A 25203-nucleotide genomic window follows, 5' to 3' on the forward strand; every position below is an offset into this window, starting at 1 on the left:
TGCTTTCTACCGCCAGCAGTTCAAACGAAATTTTGCAAGAACTGCGAATTAGCTTTATGATTTAGTCGACGCAAACAATTACTCCTGACGCCACGCTCATGGCCCTATCATCATGGCTTTGGCTTACCAATTGCTGAAGCCTAAAACAATAGAGGAACTAGCTGGGCCATTACGGGGTTACACATAGACGGCAGCAGAGCCGGGTTAGACTAGATCAGATCGAGCGTATATTAGACTGGTACGTAAGTGATGTCAACTTTTCCTGCTTAACAAAAACAAAGCGTTTCAATGATAGCAACAAAGTAATTTACGAAGTATTAGCCGTCATTTTCCACGACCTTTTTTCAAACCTCGTCAATATAGTTATTCGTTTTCGCCAGAGATTTTGGTGATCATGGAAAACTTATCCAGCCAGTTGTTGGACTCCTCCCTGTGCGTTCTTCGCTATCAAGCGTGCCTTTACGGAATTTATTTGCCAGTGATCAGAAGTTCGTTGGCGTGCAGGACACGTTAAATGCAAAACCTGGCGTAGCACAACGTGTCCTGGTACTGTTTTGCATCTCTTTGCTCGCTTTATTTGGCCTTTTCGTTTGAATAGGTTCCTCCAGTTGACATAATCGTAGTTGAGCTTTGCACAGATCCTTGTTGCTCGCCTTGCACTTGTCAAGCATTTTTTAGTGTTTAGGACTCTTTTCCGTCCCATTAAACGCAAATTATGTTTTTTGAGATGGAAATCTAGCTTAAATCGAAGCTTTTACTAAACTTCCAAAACTATCCATTGCTTTTCCTCCTTCATATTGACCTGGAGATGCTTCTTGTCAGCCATAACGATTGTGCGTAAGAACCTACCTATTTTTGTAGTTATGCGTTGCCTAGTGCGAGGCCAGACCTTAGCTGTTAATGAGAAACTGTACCTCCTTGCACGACTCACAAACTCTATGCTGTACCTAGGCTTCTAATAAAATTCCGTAGAGGAACTGTTGGCTTCCGTGTGGCATGTTTGGCGACAGTCTTACGTTTGCAGCTTGTCTGCTAGGCCAGTTACCGAGTTGCTTGCTACCGAAGCTCCCCATCGACTTTGAATGGCCGACCGGAAAGGGTACACTACACCCTTCAGATCCGACGTTCCAGCTTTAAACTTAGCAGACCTTTTCGAGCAATGTCCTTAGGGGGGTCAGCACCCGTTATAGATGTCAGCTAATCGTGAGCGCGAGGTCTACGGCCGTATATCCTCTAATAAATACAATATGTACTCTCCTTTCTGCTGCGGCACCTGTGTGACGTTGAAGTGCCTTGACCTGCTGCCTTCCCTTCTAGTCGAGCCTATGTCTTCATATATAACTAACAATACTAATGCCACCCACTATGTACTGCTACAGGTTTACGCTGTAAATATGACGTACTACACATAAAAAGCCTAATATGAAAACATTTCTACTTCATCTATTGTAGATTAACGCACGCTGCCAATGTTATACATCTAATTTTATGGTGATTAGCAAATTTGCGCCAAGCAAACTTCGGTTATCTTGGACTAACCTAAGGGAATCTGTTGGTTGGCAACTGACGACAAGGCAGGAACGTTATAGCCGTTCAGCGAATCATGCACCCGCCCGTGAACATATTGCGCAGGTAAATAGGTGAGAGATTAGTTGGATAGAGTACTCCTGCTGTGCCGGTAGTTGTCGACGACCGACCGACCGACCGATCGACCGACCGACCGATCGACCCTTTTAGGGTTACCCAAAATAACCGAACCTCTATAAAACGCTAATTTCCATAGGTGTCACAAAACGGATTGTATTACTAATTGAGTGGAATCAAATAGAAGAGACAGGGGAAAAAAACGTCCGACAAAAACCCTATCCAGCCGCTACACAGATAGTCGTGGCACGAGAGTAGAGGTTACATACACAGTTGTATATTAACTTCCGTGAAAATAACCAACTGACAGCTGAGCGCTGGAACTCAGAACGTAATGTTCGACTGTCACCCCCGTGGCAACGCTTAATAGAGATAACGGCACAAGCGATCAAAATAGACATTTGTAGTCGGTGTCAGGATATTCTAAAATTTTACCTAGCCCACCATGATAATAGAAGTAGATGTTCTAGAGTAGAAGTAGGGTGCACTGCCCTCCCGCTCAGACTTCTTCAAGGCCTGAGGTTAAGAGAGGTGAGACGCACAGATGAATCCTACGGGCAGATCATTATTTTCAGGTGCGTAAAAACAGTATGCGGAGTGAGCTTATAATATCAGTGGCGAAATGGTTTTCGGCAACCGGATCGCAAAAAGGCAACCGGATCGAGTGCTGCAAGCCTACTTGATTTGAACATGACTCATAATAACAATGATAATTGAACACTTATGTGTATAGAACTTTGTTCAGAAATGCATGATTTATCTTGACAGCGAGGCCGGGCGTCACACACAAGTGAAATTTCAGAGCAGTCTAGTGGAATTTCAAATAGATTAACTCCGTGTATGAAGCCTTCTGACTTTTTCAAATAGAACAAGGAGCATTCATTAGGCTTTTTATGTAAGAAATAAAATCAACTGTATGGACATCTGCGGATGTTACTCGACAGCTGCGGAAATCAGGTACTGAGTGAAATCTTGGCAAATATGTGATTCAAACCTCCCGAAGAGGTACAAAAGTCTGTCAAAAACGATCGTCAAGGCTTTCTTCGAGCGTCGGATAACGAGCTTTTGCTATCTGGCTCCATCTTCTGCCCAGACATGGAATCAGACTATTACACACAAATCACTTTGCTACATAAGTAAAAAGTGCCGATGCAATTGACCTCTCATTTAGAGCATCGGCAGTTTGTTTTAGATGAGCGTGTATGAATGTTAGCAGTATCGAGTGTTTTTCCTGAAAACCATAAGGATCATAGGTCTATTTGCCTTCCGGTAAATATTGCCATCGTCTTCATTCGTATAGCCAACTACCTTCATTGTCACTTTTTGAATGTGTCAATAGGTGGCGCTACAGTAAATAGTGGTAACAACAAGGTTCCGCCAACGCTACTAGTTCGTGGATAGCAATGACAGGGTTCCGTTGAGGGCTGGATAAATGGGGAGCTGTCATGGTCAGTCGGCCAGCGCGCGCTAGCCTGCCTTCTTGCTCCTGTATCGTAGCAAGTAGAGAGGGAACTAACGGATTAAACGGCAGCGGCGACAGCAGCAGCAGCAGCTTTTACGGAGAGATGTGGTGGGATCGCTGTCAAGAGATCGGTGCCAGGGCCGCCGCAGAAACTTCGTAGCTGGCGAGGGGGCAGCACGCTACTACGCGAAGCAAAAACAGTTGCACGTGTTTTACAAAACGAATGATATTGTTATAAATTAAATATGTGATATGTGTTGAACATTAGATTATAAAAAATAGAAATAATCTGTGCTTTTTGGTGTGATCTAGTGAGAGTGGATTGTATCTGCAAACGTGTTGGAATGAGCGTGTGAGAACCTAACAGTGTTTTGGAGTTAGTGCTTGACTTGTGTAAATAGTTTATATTAGTGGGACATCGTCGTATGTGAAATCTCAAGTATACAAACACACGAGGATATAATCAAATAAGTTCATAGTGATATATCGATGAACTGGATGGAGTATTAACGTGAGCGCAACGATGGGACTATTAAGGTGAGTAAACATAAAAATTTTCCTGCAAAAATACGTATACTATAATTACATACAATTGTATGTATCACTTACGCTAGATATGTTATGTGCTATTTAGAGGGCGAGCAAGATCGTGCGATTTTCATACACAGGTAGGGGGAGTGCAATAATTTCTTCCCTTTCCATAACAGACGAATCTGATCTTCAATTATCTGACCACTGATTTCCAATTTTTATGGGAGGTCCCATTGCGCCGGGAAGAAAGGCACGACGAACGAGTCGGGATACCGATATACATTAGTTAGAAAAAAAATAACATTATCTGAGACAAGACGAGTCCCTAATTCCGCTTCGGAAATTGACTGACTTAAGAAGCGACTGCCCATTTGAATGGCGCTAAAATCGTTTTCGAAGAAAAAATATAGAAATAGCGAATATCCCTAACGGCGATACCGGATGGTATCGGTGGTTATTATCGGAGTCCCCACAATAAAGTTTTGTAAAAATGAAGGCGATTGCAATGTCTTCGACTAGGCAAACCGGAGGCAGGGTATATGGGTGGTCGAATCTGGATATAAATACACGTTGGTACTTCAGAAAATATTCAAACAACAAAATGATTCTCGGCTGCTCCCGATTTTTCCTAGTGAGTCTGACAGTGTCCCTAGAACGAAGCTAAAGAGCGGTACCCAGGCCTGTCACAGAAGGGACAGCTAAGGATCAGCTAGGAAAGAAACCACCGATACGGGTAATTATGTCAATCAATAATACCGTAAACATCTGACCTGAGTACATTTTACTTTATCCTCTAATGGAAGAGGCGCTACCCAGTACATGACGTCCGGTATTAAGTGACACATATGTAGACAATGGCAAAGTTTGCTTAACATTCCACTAGCCCTTGAATATTTTAGTTAAGGCAAGGAATAGCTTATCTTTTTCTATTTTTATTTTATTTTATATGTATTTTTCACATATATATTTGGAGAAAAAATGTTACTTTGAAAAATTCGGTTAGTTTCGTATCGCCTACCTCTGTGATACTGTCTGTAATGGTAACCCGTTGGTCTAACAATCTAAGGCGGTCTAGGTTCGAAGTTAGGCGTAAACACATGCTTAGCAACGGCAGTACCACACGAGAAACCTTCAACAATGAATGTCGTACAGCACCAATTTAGATTTCCACAACGAAGTAACTCGAAAAAAAAATGGCCGCTGAGCAATGTTCTTGAGACGCATTAGAAAAACTGGTGGCACAGTTCTGCAAAGCCAATCTATATATATGCGCTTATTATCTTGGACTTACTACAAATGCCGCGCCCCGAATTATAATTGAATCTAGCATGAACGCAATAAATCAGCGCTGCTATACTTGGTCTCCTAACCATTTACGCCTCGAGGATTGAACGCTGTCATACAATTTTAACAGTAAAATCAACCTATGCTGATTTAAGCATCTATATTGTCGCGTTATATAGGGTAGTCGGTGAATACGAAACACCTTTTTTCTGTTCGAACAAAAACGCAAACAATAGGTACATGTCATCATTCACACAAACGAGTCTAAATAAGACACCCAGTGTTTATCTATATGCTGAAACTGAATGCAATCACCGCCGAAAGCTCTAAACATTCAAAGAAAACAAAAAAAAAGACATGACAACGAAAAACACTGTTTTAGTGCTTTTTTAGTCCAGTTTAAAAAGGCTATGACATGAAAATATTTATTCTTTGTTAGTATATATTGGTTCTATGCATAGAAACCGCATGGTCCCTATGCTAAGCCGGCACTATTGTTAGTGCAATAAAACAACATGTCATGTCTTCAGCTGTGTAGGCTGATGAGCGATAGACCTGTGCCAGCAGGCCAAGGTATTCGTCAAGCGCGCTTATCGCTACCATTTTCCAAAGGTTTCGTGGCAACTCATTCACAAATCAATTAACAATAACGCAATTGACATGATGGCTCTCTATTATTGATTATTAATTAACTTCTCATCATCATAATCATAGCATTTCTTCCTTGATTGACGACTCGTTTACCATATAAATCGTTCATACGTTTAGGGCATCCATCAAGCGTGAACAGCTCCGCGTTGAGATTTACTGGACCGTGTGATAGAGTTCGTTTTCAAGGGGAAAGAACCACTTGTGTATTTCTTCATTAACTAGTCCCCTTTTTTCTGCCGGCTGTAGTTTTAATATCGTGCGGGGAGCAAGCGAACAAAATGCATCGTGTACGAAGATTTGTTGTAGAAGCGTGGCGATAAGCCGCTCTAAATACTTATCAGACAGCAGCTATATACAGCTTCATATACCATTGCAAGGCACATTGGGATTTCAAGTTTTCCTCGGCCTATTTCGAACATTCCGGTGGTAACCTTTGTATATAGAATCTCAGGACCCTAGAGCTACTGCTGCAATATACCTATGCCTGCGGCTATTAGAAAGCCTACAAATCTTTTCACGAAATCACTTTTGAGGGCAGCTTCGATTTAAAGGCGCCGACGGTGATAGTAGTTGACTGGATGTAGATTTGTTCAATTGAAGCGTCAAACAGAATGAAAATTCATATTGCAAGAAAGTTTGTTTGAGAAAAAAACAACTAGACGTCTGGAATTTTATTTAATTCTGATTATATTCTTTAGGGAGCTGCAATTTACAGCACAAATGGTTTGTTTTAGCCGCACAGATAATGTAGCATGTGTCGTGGGCCAGGCTGGAGCCAGCATCCTTTGGTCTCTCTCAGTTCGAAAATTGGCCGTCTAAATGTAAATTTTAGATGTACTAAAAGTGTTTTATTATATTATTGAAATTTTATGATATTATACTGTAACATAAACAAATGGTATCGGAATTCCTCTCAAATCTAACATAGTAAATTTTGATAGATAGATAGATAGATAGAAGAACACACTCAGGATTCCATACCATACAAGTCGATTTGGTATTAGTGATGGTCAGCTACGTTACTGTTGTCAGGTGTTTGAAGTTTGAGCTGCCCGAATTACATGGTCCGATAGGTATACTTCACATCTATCGGATTCTAAAGGGACTTATAATTTTGATTAATAGACGCAATATATATCAAAATGAAAGCCAAATTTTCCTTACGTATGTATATGCATCTTCCAACCTTGTTGGCCCTGTGTGTTGTGTTTCCTTTTGTTACAGCTGTTCAATAATGATTGAAGGTAAGAGAAAGAGGTGTCGTATAAGTTGTACGTTGATCTTACGCTGTACGAAGGGGTACTCCTAAGCTATATGATGTTCTCACTTGAAATAACTTCGACTAACGAGGTATTAGCCATTTCATGTCAGTGTTAGATAAATCCTAAATGAACATGGATTCCTTTGATGATTCCTGGAAATGATAGCGAAGCCGCATTTTATGCTACTGCACACTGCGTTTCTCTCGTAAGCAAGGAGAAAGTACGAAAAAGAAGCAGGTCCATACTGTATCAATGTTGTTTAGCGTAGCATGTGTGTCTTGCTTATATCTAGCAATCTGATAAGCCGATAATTCGCTAGGGATCCATTAGCAATTAACAACACTTCGGCTCTATTTAACATCAACCCTGCACGCGCTAGAGGAAGCTTGTAGATTATATGAATTTGTTGGCACACAACAACGATCTCGCCATTTTCTGAAAAAAAAAACCATGGATTAGTACCTTGTATATATAAACAGTTATCGCGATAAGCTGCTATTCAACGGCCCTTTCAACGGGCAGGTACTGCACTCCCCATTCGGTTTGCCTGCTCAAGCAGGCCATCAAGCGGACGACCGGCCGCACCTTGATACCAGTATCGCCAGCCGTAACGCTGCATTCGACGTCCGTTTTATCGCGATCATCGCTGAAGGATCTGAGATGTCATAGAATAATTGTGACCCAAGTGAAAGATGACAAACGCGGAAGAATGAGCACAAAAGTTCTTAAAGCAAAAAAATAGTTTTCGCTACGATCTAGATAGCTTGAAGTGAAATTGTAAGCAGTTTTAAAAGTGACTTTAATTTTTTTCATACTTTTCTAAGAGAGTAAAGTATTTTAGAAAATACATCATTCAACTGGCCATTGTTTCTGCTTCACCGCATAAACACGAGTGTCACCCATGCGCCTACTACTCGTCATAACAACCCTGATCGTCGTAACGGTCGACTTGAGCGTATGTATACTGACGATCTATCCAACTTTCTGCGTAAGTTCAAACTTAATGATCAATACGTTTAGATTTTTACGGTGTTCACGTAAGCAAATGCATGCCAAAAGTTATGGTGCGAGTCTGAACTATCATACAGGTACAATATCGTTGCCATATCTCTAAGGGACTATTACTAAAGTATGCAGTGCTAAAAGCAGTGCAAAAGACTTTGATAACGTTGCGCCTCTAATACATCATGGACTAAATCTATCTCTACCGATTTTTAGATTACTAATTTAAAACCTATTTGAAAAGCTACTAGACCAAATATGTGTCAATCATGTTCGTTCTAACATCTGGCTATGCCATACAAAGGAAGCCTATCTGATCTAGTAACAAAGGATGACTTGTAGCCTTAGATCTCGTAATAGTATGTTTTTAACACACTTTTTCCAATCTACATTTACAAGCATCGCTGAGTAATTGAAGATCAAACGCTTATTAGCTCTCTGATATAAATGTTCGTATTTATTTATACTTTGAGGGCCGTGAACGCGCGTGTGATGACTGCTCCTAGCTTCTATCTTCCCCAAAGCCGCCACGATCACTCAAATCGTTACCGCGTTCAAACGAACAGGAACTGCGTTAAATTACTAGCGAGCACGTGTACTGCTCATTCATATGTTAAGGTTTGCGTCGTCCGTTGTGTTACGGTTAATCGTACGTTTACATATACTAAATCCTAAAATAAACAATAGATGACGTAATAGATGCTGGTGGTTGTCAGCGCGGATCGATACTTGTTTGCCTACGATGTAGAAGAGCGTCAGCTTCAAAAGAAGCCTAGTTCAGCGGTTAGAATTCAAGGAACGAAAAAAAGACTACGGCTCTACATTTGCTTTTCGTAAACTTCTAAACCTATGCCGGGAAAAACAAACCCGCTGAACGTATAGTAAAGTTCAGCTAAATAACAACGATAATAACAAATGTACATATGGACAATGACATATTCGTACGACTGCGCTGATTCTAATTACAGATCGATGATGAGTTGACTGCAAAGCGTAGTGACCGCTGCGAGACAGTAAACGCGTAGCAATAGACATATATGGCTCATGGCTTTTAGCAATAATGACAAGACCGTGTCATGTACCGTATGTCGCTAACGGTCTTAATAACCACTAGGTTCAAGCCAATGGTGGCCACTTTTCAGCCATGTTGCAACTATAGCTAATCACTATAATAACCTTATTATAATTGATCGATATTTAGTCTTTCATTGAATTAGCTCTTTACCAGCTTCGTTGATAGTGTTATTACTGCCTTGCACAATTGGCCGTTCGTTGAAATAAGGAACGCTGCCGTTTGCTCTATCACCGTCATTATTACTGATTTTCACCCCTCACCGTTAGGAACCTAATCATCGTGGGGGTGAACCAATCCGATAGCTGTATAGCTCGTAGGGTATCCTACGGTACCCGGCAATAATGACAACAAGAACAAATGACATATACATATATATGTGTGCGTGGATATGCATTGACGTCGTTTGTCGTTAAGCTACAATCAGATAAAATCATACGTTAAAACAAAATCGTCTACATGTGCCTACACCGCGAACGTACCGTACCCATTTCGTCTAAGGACATCACGTACTGATAAATGAACGACCGTCTATAGCCGTGTCCAATTCACCACGTGTGATATACATACACATTTTGGCTTTGCAGACGCCAAAATTCAGCATTTTGAAAATCAAATATCTAAGTGTCAGATGTATGTGTGTGTGGGTGGGTAAGCTGTCGTTAGTTTTGAATGAGATATAAGAAAAATGAGCTTACTTTTGCTCTGTGTTATATAATGTTGAGTAAAAGCTACTCATGTCTGTTGGTTATCGAAGGTCGACGTCGTGGAAAAAAGCCACCGGTGAAGATTCGCTTTAAAAACTGCTAACATTACTTTGTCCGTCGAACAAACGGTTTTGAGGAACTTACTGCTATTCCCGATCACATCCATCTTATAAGAGATCGCTCGTCGTTTAAAAACCAACCTAAATTTATAGATGCTTGATAAATTAGACTGATTTGAGAAAAAAAAAACGATCTCGTAAGGAAATACGGCTTCTACAAATGGGCACTTTATTAATTTCATCAATTCAATTGAAGTTCTCATTAAACAAGTAAACAGGAAAATGATCAGAATAAAACTGTTGGAGGCATTAAATAGTATTATAATGTTACGGGTAAAAAACAGTCGAACCTCGCTTTACCAGACTATTACATTGCGTGTTGTGTTATTATGGGTTACTGGCATACGTTAGTTAAAATTGAAAAGGATAAAGTAAATAAAAATCAGTTACAATAACATTTTGTCTTCTTTCATAATATATATATATAGAATTATTTACATAATGGGTTATCCGATAGTGCGGACCGGATTTTGCCACCGTGGCCGTTTCTACCTATATGACGTTCGCTATGGCTCATGGAAAAGACTATATTTGTCTTTGTTATTTGTGTCCCTGTCAGCCTGATCGTAATAGTGACAATGGTAATGAATAAGGAAAACTAATTTGAAAGGTTCATTAAAGGCTTGCTGTCGCCGTTTGGAAAAATAGAAATATTAATAGTATGATTATAAATTGACGAAACTGCGACAGCTGCAGGTGATGCAACTTGCAGTTATTGCATCGAAGTTCGTGGTACAGTGGCAACAGTGATAACTCAGAGCGCTCAACAGGGGGTAGAAAATCCCGTTGACTTAATCGCAGTAATAGCAGAAGAAGTAGCGTTGATAGTGACAGTGAAAAAAGGATAAATAAGGGCAGACGATTGCGTGAGGGTAATGGTAATGTCCTTTTTCGCTGATACTCATACTGACATAACGTAAGGAACGATAGGTGATGGACGTATGCAGGCCACTTCTAACAGCAGTAGTAGCTTCATCAAAAGAAGAATCATTGCGGTCACTCTAACAGAGAAGAGTCAGACGTTCTTATTACAATAATAAGCTTAAGCATAAATAATGATAATGAATATTGCTTATAGTTGTAACACAGGTTGGGTTGGGTATCGCAGAGTGCAGAGGGCAACCGAGGTTTAGCTGAAGAGACAGGTAGCTGAGTCTCCATATCAATAAGTCGTTAGGGACATCCAATATAACGTATAAAGTAGCTGAACCATAAAAATGATACAACAGAATGTTGTCTGCTTAATACTGATAATAAAGGATATAGCGCGTGAAAAATTCCCATAAGGTAAATATGGGTCACGTCTTCTTTTTCAATTTCGCTAGTGGACACGAAAATCGGATATTTCTCAGATACCAGCCTCGCAGGAGGAAGGAGCTCACGACTTCTAAATGACGACATGGGCCTGACCAGGATCAGAATGGCCACGATCGATTTCTTACAGGAGAAATAAACGAAGGTAGGACCCGGAAGACTAACCATAGGAGATGGTTTAAGTAGGTCTAAGAGCGTAATGATTGATCGTCGACTTTGGCTAGGATCAACTTGGAAGCTGACGTAAAGGCCGACCCAGATGCTGTCTAGTCATCGGCAGTTTCGATTGTATATAGTGGGGGGTCGATGAGACAGGTGAATGCTTGCGTTAGTTGCAACTTCGTTGAGGAACACAGCGTAGAGCGGACCCTTGCTATTGTCCCTCCAAGCTGTGAGGCACTAAGCGAGGTTAGGGGAGGAATTCAGCCAACGTAGACTAGAGGAGAAATAGTAAGGTAGGCAATAAAGGATACAGACATTTGGAATAGGACGACCACACAGTGGAACAAGGTGACGAGAATTAGGAACGGAAAGAAAAAGTTAGAAGGATAGATATGAGACAAATGGCTTAAGACAAACGGTTTGTGGTGATGAACATCTAGGCAAGGTGTCAAAAACAAAAAAGGGGATAGTAGGTAAGGAAGCAGACACAAAGAGGGGCTAGGCTAGCTGTGTTTCGACGCGCCCCTCTAAATAGAATAGAACAAGTCCGATTGCGCGCTTATGAGAAGATGGAAAAATAAGAAGCGCGCAGAAAGGAGAAAGTGTAAAAGTAAATCATTAGGTAGGTCAACAGGCGACTCGTTTCTTAGTACGCTGAAATGAAGCCCTGACCCTCAGGGGTTATCACGGCCTAATGAGTGTCCGAGTTTTACACAAGGCATTATGAGCCGCTCGCGATGTGTACACAGCACCCGTTTCTGAGACCCTATAAAATACTAGGCACTTTCATCACTTGCGTAGCAGTTATTTCGGTAATATTGAAAATGTTTGACTGATGTATAATTTGATTCGATACAAAGAAACAGAAAGTTAGAGTTTACAACTTAGATATGGTTCATACATTTAAACATTGTCGTTTATTTTCGCTGATGCTAGTTGATTATGGCGAAGACTGATGAGGACTTTTACAAGTTGTTTTCTCTCTCTCTACTGGCGGTGGCACCGACCGTTTGGCTTTTTCGAAAACGGTAGATAGTCGCCGATGAGCTGTATATCGGTTGAGCAGGGCAAGACTAGCCTCCAGGACATGACACTTGTCCGATGTTCAATTCATGGCTATACGGAAAGCTGAAGCCTATAAGGTGTCCTGAAAGCTTTTCATTGGCTACATGCTAAAGAATACCGCGACAATTTAGGTATTTTGTTCTTGGCAAAAGCGAGATGACCTATAACGAAGAAAGCAAACAATAGTCACAACAAGAGCGTCAATAGGCGAGTTGACAGCTTATAAATAATGCTGGGAACTCTATAACTGACCATAGAAGAGACTAATCAGTGCAGAGTAATTTGGATAACTATCGATTTCTGGCCGTTGTACTGACTTTTTTGCATTACATTCCCCAAAGAATCGATACATCACACATTAATCCGTTCTCTGATGATCCGTTAAAGTCTGTTTTAACCGGATTTTTATTGAGCAGAGTGAGGGTAGTAATATTGTGTAGGCCGAATGGAACTCTTGTCGCTCATCCGTTTCGATATCCTCGCTGATTTCAGAAAGCAAACTCATATTTCTAATATATATATATATATATATATATATATATATTTGACAAGTAGTTTCATCGTCATAACCACACGTATCCCGGCAATAAAACGCTTTTCTATGGTAAACATTGATATTATATGCTTCAGTTTCTTCTGATTATTTCTCATAAGGAAGTATACTGTTACACATGTTTCATACATTAAGAGCTATTAGGTTCTTCTCAACATTACATAACAATTAATCACTTAATAATCGTGACTGTGGACATTGGAAACTGTAAACATAGAGAAAACTATTCTGAAAGAGCAGGAAACAGATTCATCTATTTAGACAACTATTCAGAAAGAGCTGAAAAGGCTAACGGTCGCTACTGAAACAAGACAGAGGTGTAAATGATCTTCGTATAAGTATCCCGTGTCTTTTTCATACGTTCAATTTTTCAGTAACTCGTTTAAGATCGAATCCGCACCTACTTTCAACGTGGCAGACCAGCACGGCTACGCTTGTCTCAATCAAAACCGATAATCAATAACATTATTATTAACCAGACAGTAAAGTATAATGATAGGGGTTTTTGGTACCCCACACGTTCGTCTTCCTTTGTTACACGTCCAGTACGTCTTTTGTTCACCTCGTTGATCGAGCAACTTCCCGTTAGTCCATGCTTCATATTCTATTCCTCTGTCGAGACGTCTGTCACACACAAAAGGTTCTTCTTGCTTATGCGCATCTCAAATCTGCGACACGCAAGCGGTCGTAGAGTTTGCATGAATCAGAATGAAAAAATGAAAAGGTCCACTGTTAGGATTATGTAATCCTAGGAAGTATTTTTATTATTTTGTTCACGTCGAACGAAATCCGAAGGCGAAAGATTCGCTCGTAGGAAGTTACAAAGAAAACAGAAAATCGTCATCACATTATAAACAGAAACAGAGTCGTTTGTGTGACGCAGGCCATCCATTTTCAAAATTATTAAATATTCTATACTGTTTAACAACAGCACTTCGCAAGTGATCTGAATTTGAAAAGTTTGAGGTATTGTATCATTTATACTCGAAACTTGTTGATAAAGGCTCATTTGAGGGCAGTTTACTTTTTGTTGACACAGATCACGTGTCTGATAGACGAATTCAGGTTCAGTGTCAAAGCAATTACTTGCTAAATGTTTGAAAGCAAGTTACCACATCTGTCTGTCACAACCGTTGCATATGAGAACACGCTCATATATCTCGCTAAATAATAAATGGCAATCGAAGAACGGGATGTTCCGCAGCGTGCCTTTAAACCTGAACTCATTTACTACTTGAAAGATATAGTTGGCGCTTCACATGTGCTGAGCAGGGCGCCCACGCGTGCAACCCGTGAACATTACGACGCCGAACCGTCTATACGGCACGCAAAGGGCTTTAACCACTAAAGGCCTTTTGACGTCCAAATCTTATGACTTGATTTGGCTGAATTTACGAGCCGACACGGAAGTATCGAAATATCCAAGACGCTACTGTCCTTACCGTTTTTCTAAATATGCGAGAATAACATCGCACTTTGCAGTTAGCCAAGGTCGATCGAGCCTAGAACCTGTGCGGCATTACAACCCCAAATCGGCAATATCGCACCCAGTTGTACGGGCAGTATTTTGTGGCTTCCATATGCGAAGGACAACGATGTCTTCATCTGTCGCATGGCTCATCGTACTTGAAAGTTGCTAGCATTTTCTGCGCACGCATAGAACATCGACACCTTAAACGTTTCGTGACATGAATGTTAATAATCGACACTTTGTTCTGCGGGAGCGTTAACCTTGCGGTTGTCAAGAACAATGGCTATTAATTGACTTTTTCTGACTGAATCCTCAAAGAAGGGCGTTCTCTTCACTTACAGTTACAGTTTCCACTTCTGAAGTGTTTTTTTGAACATCAGAATTTTGGATGAAATAGCTGACGTCATCTCTCTAAATGCATAAAATGCACCAAAGTTGTGTAGTACGAATACAAATCAATTTGGCATGCATGAATAACTTAAGCGTATCTGTGAAACCATCTTTTCGACAGAAGAAACGTAGAAGCTCAGCTGGGTGAGGGATCAAGCCTTCACTGACGGGTCGTTGCGGACTCGCTCCTAGAAAAACGCTGCAAAGTCAAAATAGTTTTTTTATGTAATGACAGCCGTTTTGCGAGACACGTGTGCGGCTGAGCTTGCGCACTAATTTTTGCGTTTTTTGCTTAATAATTTGTTACTTAAAGGCTTTATAAAAAAAATTTGCTTAATCAAATAACGTCTACACTGTCCCCTTTTCAGACAGCGAGGTGCAAATACGTTTTTCTTTTAATAAATCGATAGTTTGAGTGCGCCAAAATCACCGACATACGCGGACCTGGAAACCAGTATAGTTACACATTCTAACTAAATGGAAGACGTCATTTCCACTGACCGGAATAACGGATACCGACGACATATCCTGTTTGGACCAAAATCGACACTTTTTGGCTTATGCAGATACGTTTCATACGGAAAATAAACGAAGACGGCAATCCCCTTCTATAACTAAAGCAAGCGGTAAAATTGCGATAATTAAGGAGGTTCATTAGATGGCCAGGATGCATCTTTCAGGACTCTTCCTAGAGAAGTAGTCTGTTGAAGATGAGCTCTGCTGGGCCAGTGAAGAATTTAGTTATCATATACAGTTCATTAAGATAAAAATATAGAAAGTACATAACCATATACATGCTGTTCAATCCAATTCTTACGGCGTCAAGTCGAACGTTGTCACTCTGTTCATTAAGTTTGGCTTCTCTTCAATCGTTGACAATTGTATACTGTAACCGTAATCACCCATCAAGCTGTATGAGGACAATGTCTACCTTAGTCCACCAAACTGGACAACAGATTCTTGCAGCTGTACATTTGTTTAAGGGTGACCTTTCATCGGTTCAGTTACCTAGTAATAGTGATTTTCCCCTGGTTACTATTAAGGATCAATTGCTGTACCCGACTAATTTGAGCGGGGCAAACAGGTATGGTATTACGGCTAGCCTGCTAAAAGCCCTAACGATGATATCTCAGTCAACGGGCTCAGCTTTCAGCAAGAGTACAAATGCATCTCGAGTCTTGCGAAATGTCGCATCGTTATAAAAATTGCGTTTCTTTCAAATACAAGATTCATATCGTGCTTTATACTAAACTCTCTAATAAATCCGGCTCCTCCAATTCAGTTGGAGGAAGTTCTATTGTTGTTCCTACCTCATCTAAATGGCATTCAGACGTCAAATATCACAAAAACATATGTGCAACGTAACAACACAAAAAAAAAACAAAATCAACGATTATGTCTCTACTACTTTTGCAGCCCATTACTACCATAACAAAGTATAAATAAAAACAATAACAGCTTTGTCTCTTACGTATATATATAGATATGTATACGTAAAAATATAACTCGTGATATTATATATGGTATACATATATATATATATATATATATATGTATGGTAAGTACGTAGGAACTGCAAGGTTAAGTTTAGGTTAATGAGACAGAGGCAAAGCGTAAGTTCATTAGCATTACATTGCGTGTGTTTATATACACCATATAACTTGTTCTGTAGTTTTTTATCGATAAGAAAGGTAAAGCAAAGTATCTATTGAGCTTTCGACAATAAGCTCAGGAAACCGAAACAAGGTCGCGTGGTGATAGTCCACAACACACGTATTGTTCAATGCTACGTACGGCGTCGCATATTTACGCCACATATGGTCGTGCTTGTTGTGGATACATTTATCAGGTTATTAAATACGAGAATCATTGGTTCCCTTATCCGTAAAATGTTTGCCTTTGGTTAAAACATAAAATTAGTCTAAGTGTATTCCCTATTGTTAGTAATAGAGCGAACGGTCACACTTCAATCTCAAGGCTTACATATAAACGTAGAAAAACCTAGACACAAAGTAGACCTAGGCACGCTTCCCGTTGATTTGAGTAAATACGTTTTCCGTTAGTTCTTAGAATACCATAGAATTTAGTTTCACACGTTTGTTACGCAAATGTAGATATGACGACACGCTCTGCTCTTCGTTGTACCCACTTTACCGTCTGTGAACTGTTAGAGCTCAATGTTGGTTGCGATACGCGACCCACGCGCGTTTTCTTTTTGCTTAGTCCAAAAGGCCCAATCGGCCGGACCACCTGATCATTGACACCCGCTGATAGTGGAACTGGCTGTTGGTATAATGACGACGGCCTGAAGAAGCGGGCGGTAGCATTTACGCACACGGTCCGCCTGTGCGTTTACCTATTTCAGAGTTTGCAATCGGGATACATTAGGTGCCTATCTGTCACGTATAGATATTTTCTGTGTTATACGGACATTAGTAGTGTGTAGTGCAATAGCCGCATATACGATGTTTAAGCTAAATTTATAAGTAGACGTGATCTTGTGTTTCAGGAAACTAAAACTACGGGGGTTTTCTTCTTTAGGAGCATCTCTTCTTTGTCGGCTGGTTGCCTTCGCCGTAGGTGAGTCTTTTGCCATTGCCATTTAAATGCATGAAGCCGATTATCGATTGTCTCGAACAACAGCTGCACATTTGAACACGATTATCATTATCTAATGAAAACATTGCTAAAGGTCTTTTTCTTTTTAGCTATTGTTCCCTCTTCCACCCGCTTGTACGTCAGTGTTAGAGTGAACATGCTGACGAGCGATGGATGAGTTTGTACAGAGAACACTTCCAAGATGTCGAAACGAAGAAGAAACGCCTTTGAGACAATGTGCTTGTCTGACTTTTGTTGAGATTTGCCTCAAATAGTCCTGCACGACAGAGTCATTGATTTTCTCCGATTACTTTGGCTACGCAAGGGATTGTTTTGAAAAAACGTCCTGGTAATTAGATAACTTGCGTTGCGCGCTTAAAGATGTGCGGCCTTTAACCAAGAATTTGAGCTGCTGCCAAGCTGTCACCCTTCGCGGCTGTCTTGAGCATAGATATACTTTTGAATATGTGTTATTTAATTTGCTGTTCACTAAAAAATCCACTTGCTGGAATCGTGTGATTTTCGGAGGGTGCATCGCGGGAATTCGTCGTTACAGGCAGCGGACAATAGTAACTTGTGCCGGTAACTTCTATAGATAAAGTTCACTACAACAGAAACGAATGATGTATAATTAGTCACTGAGGAGCCGGCCATCCGCCTCTGATCATAAGTTGCTGTTTGGCTTTTTGGCCAATTATAACTCACCTTCTAACTGAACCTTAGACATTGCCACAATGGCGTGCCTATGTTCGGCTGCGTTCACTTTGTCAAGAAACAAGCTAGTTACCTCTACTACAACAACGGAATAAAGATGAGATAAAGAAGAGAAACACGATGATAATAAACGAAAAAAAAAAAAAAACGTATAACGAAAAAACAGCGGAAACGCTAATCAGCGCTGTAGTATCTACTCGTTATCTTTGCGCGCGCAACGATGCAGATATTTCTTTCATCATATGGGTGTACTTCGCGTTCCCTTACCAGTTGCAGTGCTCCCTCCTGTCTAATGTTACTTCTTCCAGTTTTCGGTAGTGTACCAGCATAATTAGTATGGAGTCCCATTGGCTCTTTCTTCTATTTCTCGTTATAGCTATCGTTGTTACCTTGGCCACAAACCATTAATCCGCCTGTAGTGGCCACAAAATGGTTCCGCCCACCATCGAAGTTCACTATTTGTACCTTGCGGTTAGCCGACAGAGCACAACAAGCAGATCTCACTCATCTAGTCGTTCATCTACCGTCCATCTTGCGCTGTTCAGCCAGCGCCAGGGGCTATGTGGTGTTTCTATAACAGTTTAGCTGGCTGACTGTTTATAAAGCCAATGTCCAGCTTCAGTCGTACCGCCGTTGCCAACAACGGCGTCGGCTACAGTGGTTCTCTGAGACGTTGTCATGTTGAATACGGCGGCAGCGCTCGCTCCGACAAAGGCAAGCGCTGAATTAGCAATCTAGACACGCAGTAACAAGACCTCGCTAGGAGGTCACAAGTAACGCGGCAATAGAAACGCTTGACAATTGGAGCCAACGCAATTAGTATCAGTAGTAGTAGTAGTAGTAGAAAAAGTAAAAGAAGACTGACCAGAAATGGAGTGTTTTTTCTCAGTAGTAGCTACGTTTCGAAGAGATGGCCTGTTCGCGCCTACAAAACGCGTCACTTGAACGGGTTTGGCTAAAGCGCATTGACAGGTTGGAGGCACTATATTTTATTGGTTCGTTCATAACTAATACGGCGAATTTCTAATCGAAAAAAAAACATATTTACTTCCGGTGAATATCTCGTACAACCTACATCTCTACAAGAGGTAACAGCTACATGTTGTTTAGAATTAGTATGGACGACACGCCGTAGTAGTAAACGTAATCTAAACGATTTATTAGAGTTTTTACTCGCCAAAACTACGAGACGCATACAGCTCGTTTAGAAGCCGGCTAACTATTCTTTCGGAATGTTCAGCTGATACAGAGCTTCCTATGTTATCAGGCCTAATAGATTCAATTAACGGTTACATGCCAAAACAAAGAAGCTCTACACTAACTTCGGATGACTTCGGTGGGGCTCGTTTTTCCGTTTGAAATTTCAACGGGCTTTTCAGCCCTCTTCAACGGCTTTTTTTTTTTAACAAGAAACGAATCTCTGCTAATGGCCAACAGTAAACATGGGGCTATTTGACCTTAGGAAACTGTTTCTTCTCATGTAAAGGTATCTTTTTATCTAACTAGATAGGTTTAGGCCTGACTAGGACCCTCATCTAATATATCTATATATATGCAACCAGTATAATTGTACGACTAAGACAAAGTTATCTACAAGTTGTCTACGATCACGGCGTATTTTACTGCATTACTTCAGCGCCTGAGATATTCACTTTAGATAGGCAAACCTTTAGATATGTTATCAGTCGCGTTGATATTTGTCCACTATTGCAAAGACTTAAGGAACTAAGACGAAAAGTAATTTTCCTAACCCTAATAACAGAATAATAACGTGATTTTTTTTGGCTGCATCCATTGCTTCCGTTTATTTCTACTGTCTTGGGAAGATAAATACTCATTATTTCAGCATGCGGTCACGTGCGTCCTACAACACCAATAGCTAGATAGCAACTTTCGCAATACAGTATGGTTCCCTTTGAACTTTGTATACAAAACACCCGAACATTTGGTGCTAACAACAAAGAATAGTTTCATCGCATTATAGCTTTTATGATTTTTATACAATCGATTAAGTAGCAATTACCAACAAATTATAACTACCTTATCAATCACTTGTTCTTTATCTATTATCTTTTTTATAGTAAAGCATTTTTAATCTATATATATATATATATATAATGCTTTCCTATAAATAATGATTGATAATGTTCACTAGGAAGCGGATCTCAGTACTATTATTTCGCTCATCATGGAAAGCATCTCGATGCAGGACAATGTATGGACTGTATGTCCCTATATTAAATCCTCGGTATAACACAACGGCTGTTTCCGATCGTTGTTGCTCCTGCGTCCGAGGAAATTAGTTTGCATTTTTATAATAATAATAATAAGTACCACTATATGGTACATTGAAATGGTACTTGATGAAGATATCTGCATAGCGAGACACTCATTAACAGACATCATACTAGGAACCGTAAAGATGCTGCTGATAATCAAATAAGTTTACTTTGTAATGCACCAGACTTGCCCTAGAGAAAATTGATAATTCTCCTTTTGATGATGCACAGTCACTGCTTTATTCCTTTGGTAGCGGACAGTGAGGTCAAAGTAAATACTTTTTAAATTCCCAGAAACCGCTGAACGTCGCTTCTGTAAGGACTGCCGAAACCAATCGAATTTCTGATGAGTGGCGTACCTTAATTCATTTAGCTAGGATTATGGAAGACCTGGATTACCCGTCTAGCTTATCCTTACGCGAAAACGGCCTCCAGAGGGAGTCAGAGGACGCACGTCCTGAAGTAGCACACTCATTTATGATAATCTTTTGCACTGCCATGATTTAGACGTATTTATTACTCCATTGTTTAAGCTAACCAATAGATTTACTCGGAAAAATCGTACTATAGATCGAGGTTTAAACATGATTGAAGAATTTTTCCACCTTGTCCAGAGTCTTGCTACTTTGCTCGTTATTTTTTATCCACATAAATGTGAAAGCAATTGCTGTATAGGTTAGGGTACACAGTATCGCAATGACAAAAGTTCTCGTCTATACAATTCTAAGACTTCTCCTCTAAAGAAATTAGGTAAATGAATTTGAATGGACGTTCGAGTTTTACCTTGCGTCTGTCGAAAAGCTCCGGATGAAGTGTCGCATATACATAGATAAACATGAAGCGCAATGTTCCCTTTGTCCCCCACCCGCTTTGACTTCACTTTCCCCTATGCTGTGAATTGCAAATTTTTACAACTATTATTACTCTGGTATCAAAGTAGTGCTGTTATGTAATATTCGTTTGGGTCCTAGATAAGAGAAAAAAATATTTATATTAAAAAGATGATTGTAGAGTTTATTTGGTAGTCTGTTCCTGATGATCTTGAATGGGCTTGAAAAGTACGGGTTTAGCTATAACAGAACGGTACGAAATCTTAGCAAACAAGAAGAGAATATGATGAGTATCAAAGTAAAAGGAAAACTTCACATATATATATATATATATGTATATGTATATATATATATATATATATATATATATATATAAAATCCCAAATTCTATTGGTTGATTGTTACAGCTCAAACGAATTGTCCGGAGGACTCAACAACGACCTTCGAAAAAATCGTCGGCTATAAGCCATCGCACTCCAGATTGGCGCCAATGTACGGTCTTTCAGAGGACAACAACTCTGGAACAACCGCCGATTGCATCAAAAGGTTGCTTAGTGGCATATCGTGCCTGTGCTCAATTCCACCTAGATTTTAAAGAGCTAGTGAATAGGCCCTCCAATACCTCTATGGTAAATAATTAGTTAGCTATTAAATTTAGTTAATAATACTGATCGATACACCTATCATGATCATATCTTTTTCAGGTGTCAGCAATCAAACGAATGTATGGGAGTTATGGTAAACTACGATCGAAACATCTGTTTTGCGGCCAGCTTTGTATCCGCTAACAGGTAAACGCATCGGCAATCACCCTACAACGTAATGCTATTTGAAATAGTTCTGAGGGTAGATCGGAGGTGAGGCCGTGCATACCTACTGCAGCGGACCTTTCGTGAGTTACCGGATAACGATGCCTCTGCTCGCAAGACATAAATGAACAAAGATCAGCAACAGGCAATTATCTTTACTCAAATCTCTTTCAGGCGTGAGAAGCTGCTCCCTGCTTCAGATCGAGCAAACTACTTTGAGAAAATGTGTGTACGAGGTACGTGCTTGCATAAATGTTGTTACAGACTCTGAGAACACGAAAGGATATTTATGTTTTCCATTCTAAACTACTTTATTTAAAATAACAATATGCATTGTAGTTAATCATGAGGTAGTCTAAGCTTGATGCCGGCAGCGAAGATAATTCCAGCCAGCCAGCCAGCCAGCCAGCCACCCACCCATTAGATAGGGTATATGATGACAAGCTCCTTATTTCTCACTAGAGATGCATATGCAACGAATCTTCATACATAAATATGTGGAAATATCTGTATGTACTTGTTCTAGTGATTAAAGACTTTGACAACGATGTCATTTACTATAGTTCACGGGTGTTCAAAGCTAATCACTTATCAGGTTTAGTTTCTCATATACCAGAAAGGGTTCGGGCTTTTATTATCGCATGAAGACAGTGTACGTAGTGAGCAGCCTATATGTAAATATTAAGCTCACAGAAACTCTATGGAGATAGTGAGCGGCACGAGTACACGAATGTGTGGAGACGAATCAGCATGAATTCAATCAGAAAACTTGTTCATTATTGTTAGGCATCATTTTAAATACTTAACTTGAAACCACTTACTAAAAAAAGAAACTTATAAGACAACTTAAAACCAAAAGGAATAAAGTATTCTAGTCGTATATCCCGGTAACGGACGCGATCTTCAGTTCTGTTTGACTCTACATATCTCTAAGCGTTGTGTGTAAGCGTCTGAAAGCTGATCTGCTAAATCAAGATAGCTAGCTCCATTTGGCATCGTACCATCCTTTCACATAGTAATGTAACAACTAATAACTAACCAATGAGGTTCCGGGGTGATTTGTAATAAAGAATAGAAAAGTTATGAATGGTAATCTCGGCGAAAAAGTCGGGTCGCTGGGATCGAATCCCACACTCAACCCATACAAGAATATTTGTCCGCTGGTGGCTTCCAATGCTCAACAGTTTTCTACTCTGTTACAGTATAGTTTGGCTGTACGCCTGTTTCAGAAACGCACACCGAGGTGACACTATACGTATCAAATCTCTAATTTTCAGCTGATTGATTACGTTCATATGCCACAAAGCATAAAACTCGGTGAAGTTCAAAGTCGGTATGGCAACTTCAGCGGGACGCATGTTAGTCTTTAAGACAAGATTACATTGAAGAAACTCACTTCTGCATTATGCACAATGAAACGCTTTAAAGAAAAATTGTTTACAGGCCAAAGTCCATACGAAGCTTATTCTTTTAGAGTGCTGTGCATAAAATAATAGCTTTTCGAATTGGGTAGGTCGTTATGTATCGTTAGCGGGCCTGAAACTAACGGGTCCCTAGTGTGGTTCAACGAGAGGTTTAATCGTTCAAAGCGCCTACTGCTATATGCCAGCTTAGATTACTGGAGCACAGTTCTTCAATTTTGTTCACTGAAAAGTTTTCCGGCTGGCTATTTTGAAAACAAAATGTCATCAAATTAAGAAACAATTTAATTCGAAGAACAACAGTGAATGCGAACAGGGTCGCGCATGTGCGCAAGAAATAAATTCCATCGGTGCACAGCTAGGGCACGAGGTACTCTACTATGTACGATGATCCGTGTGATATCAGGGAACGTTCAGAACGACCTTCGAAGGAGCACTGATATGAGTTATAGCGAAATGTTCGAAAGTCGGAGTGACACTTCTAATAGCATAAAGGATTTCCATAGACTAATATTATACATTTATGTGTCATACAAATTTACCCATCTTTAGCCTTCACAACTCTTTTGAGCCGTCTCGAAATTGCGTACACTTCAGACATCTCAAGGAATCTTTCCTGCGCAACTTGAAGCTATCCATATAGCCATCTAGAAGCCGGCGTCACAGCCCAAATCGGACAGAACGCAAATGTTGTCCAATATTGTGAAACGTAACGGAGGTCCATCAACATTGGTTTGCCTGCTTGCTAATGTCATCTAACGCTGTAAAAGCTATAGCGGAAGATGCGCTTTTATATACACGCTCCCCACCCCTTTCCAGTCGGTCTGTCTCATCCAGTAAAATTTGCCGAGAAGCTTAACAATTAGCGTATAGAGACACGTATTAGAAAAACTTGCGTTTTCCCAAAATATATATGCATATATATGTATATACATTCTAATAGAGCAACTATACTAGCATATGTTCCTCTAATAGATCGAGTACAACTTAAATCTGTATCCCACGTCGGTTGCTGACAATGACAGGAAGTCAAATTAAGCTGTTTTATTCCTTCTGGTTATTAAGACAGCGTTGCCTTCAAGTCGATACGCGCCACAACTACCGACCAATTGGCAAATTTAAGTTGACAAAATAGAAAATACTTTATAAAATATATATATATATATATATATATATATATATATATATATATATATACTAGTTTTTGTGAGAGATGAAGTCATTCGGAACATTGAGAAGTCGGCTTTTGTTAACTTCCATGGTAGAAATACGCCATATATTGGCTTCAGCGCAATTTTGATTGATCTTAAGTTATTTGGATTACTTTATGAATTTTCGTGATGCCCTTGACACTCTGAGAGGTTCGCAGTAAGCACTCCAAAAAAGGGGAGGATAGGGTTTTTCGTGTTAGGCATAGGTTTTTTTTCAACGTTTTGTTTTCTGAAATCTCTAGATCCTCGACACGGTGACAACATATCAAAGAGAATTTGCAACATAAGAACGGCCTAAACTGACTCGGAACATAACAAATATTGGCCAGTTGAAGGCTCTCCGTGCAAAAAAACCTCACTATACTTTAGCACGCGATGATGCCGCAGGAAGTACAAAAGCGAGATTTGCCGACCAGCCTAAGATGCAGTTGATGTTCAAGTAGCTTTAGCACAAATATAGCTAATTATCTTAATTACTTTTTCCTCACATATAAAAAGGCTGGCTTTCTCAAATTCAATCGCTATGAACTTAGGCCTATTTGGCCTGAACTCCTTCGTACGTTGCTACTAATTGGTTCCTAGTAGGCGTGATTATCGGGCAGCTACCAGCACTTTTATTGGATGTATATATAAACATACATATTATAGTTAT

General features: G+C 40.0%; 1 protein-coding gene and 1 long non-coding RNA gene across 3 annotated transcripts in view; one reads left to right on the forward strand and one right to left on the reverse strand.

Annotated features, from left to right (window-relative positions):
* Positions 1-3116: 3116 nt before the first annotated feature.
* The window catches only part of LOC111245612 (uncharacterized), a 39902-nt gene continuing 17815 nt past the window's right edge, over positions 3117-25203 (forward strand). Inside the window, exons 1-5 of the mRNA XM_022794204.2 lie at positions 3117-3643; positions 17199-17269; positions 21518-21656; positions 21815-21901; positions 22094-22155. Coding sequence (XP_022649939.1) covers positions 3630-3643; positions 17199-17269; positions 21518-21656; positions 21815-21901; positions 22094-22155 — 373 coding nt within the window. The 5' untranslated portion in view covers positions 3117-3629. The remainder of the gene's footprint in view (positions 3644-17198; positions 17270-21517; positions 21657-21814; positions 21902-22093; positions 22156-25203) is intronic.
* Positions 5372-18641, reverse strand: LOC147757695 (uncharacterized). Of its 2 annotated transcripts, none has more exons than XR_015320951.1 (3): positions 18269-18641; positions 14271-17045; positions 5372-13496 (listed from the first exon to the last, which is right to left on the reverse strand). It is a non-coding gene; the product is annotated as an uncharacterized LOC147757695 (long non-coding RNA). The 2 variants fall into 2 exon arrangements; XR_015320950.1 differs by having other exon boundaries at positions 14271-17892.

The sequence above is a fragment of the Varroa destructor genome, unplaced genomic scaffold, assembly GCF_002443255.2.
Source record: "Varroa destructor unplaced genomic scaffold, Vdes_3.0 BEIS01000002.1, whole genome shotgun sequence".
In the NCBI taxonomy this organism is placed as follows: Eukaryota; Metazoa; Arthropoda; class Arachnida; order Mesostigmata; family Varroidae; genus Varroa; species Varroa destructor.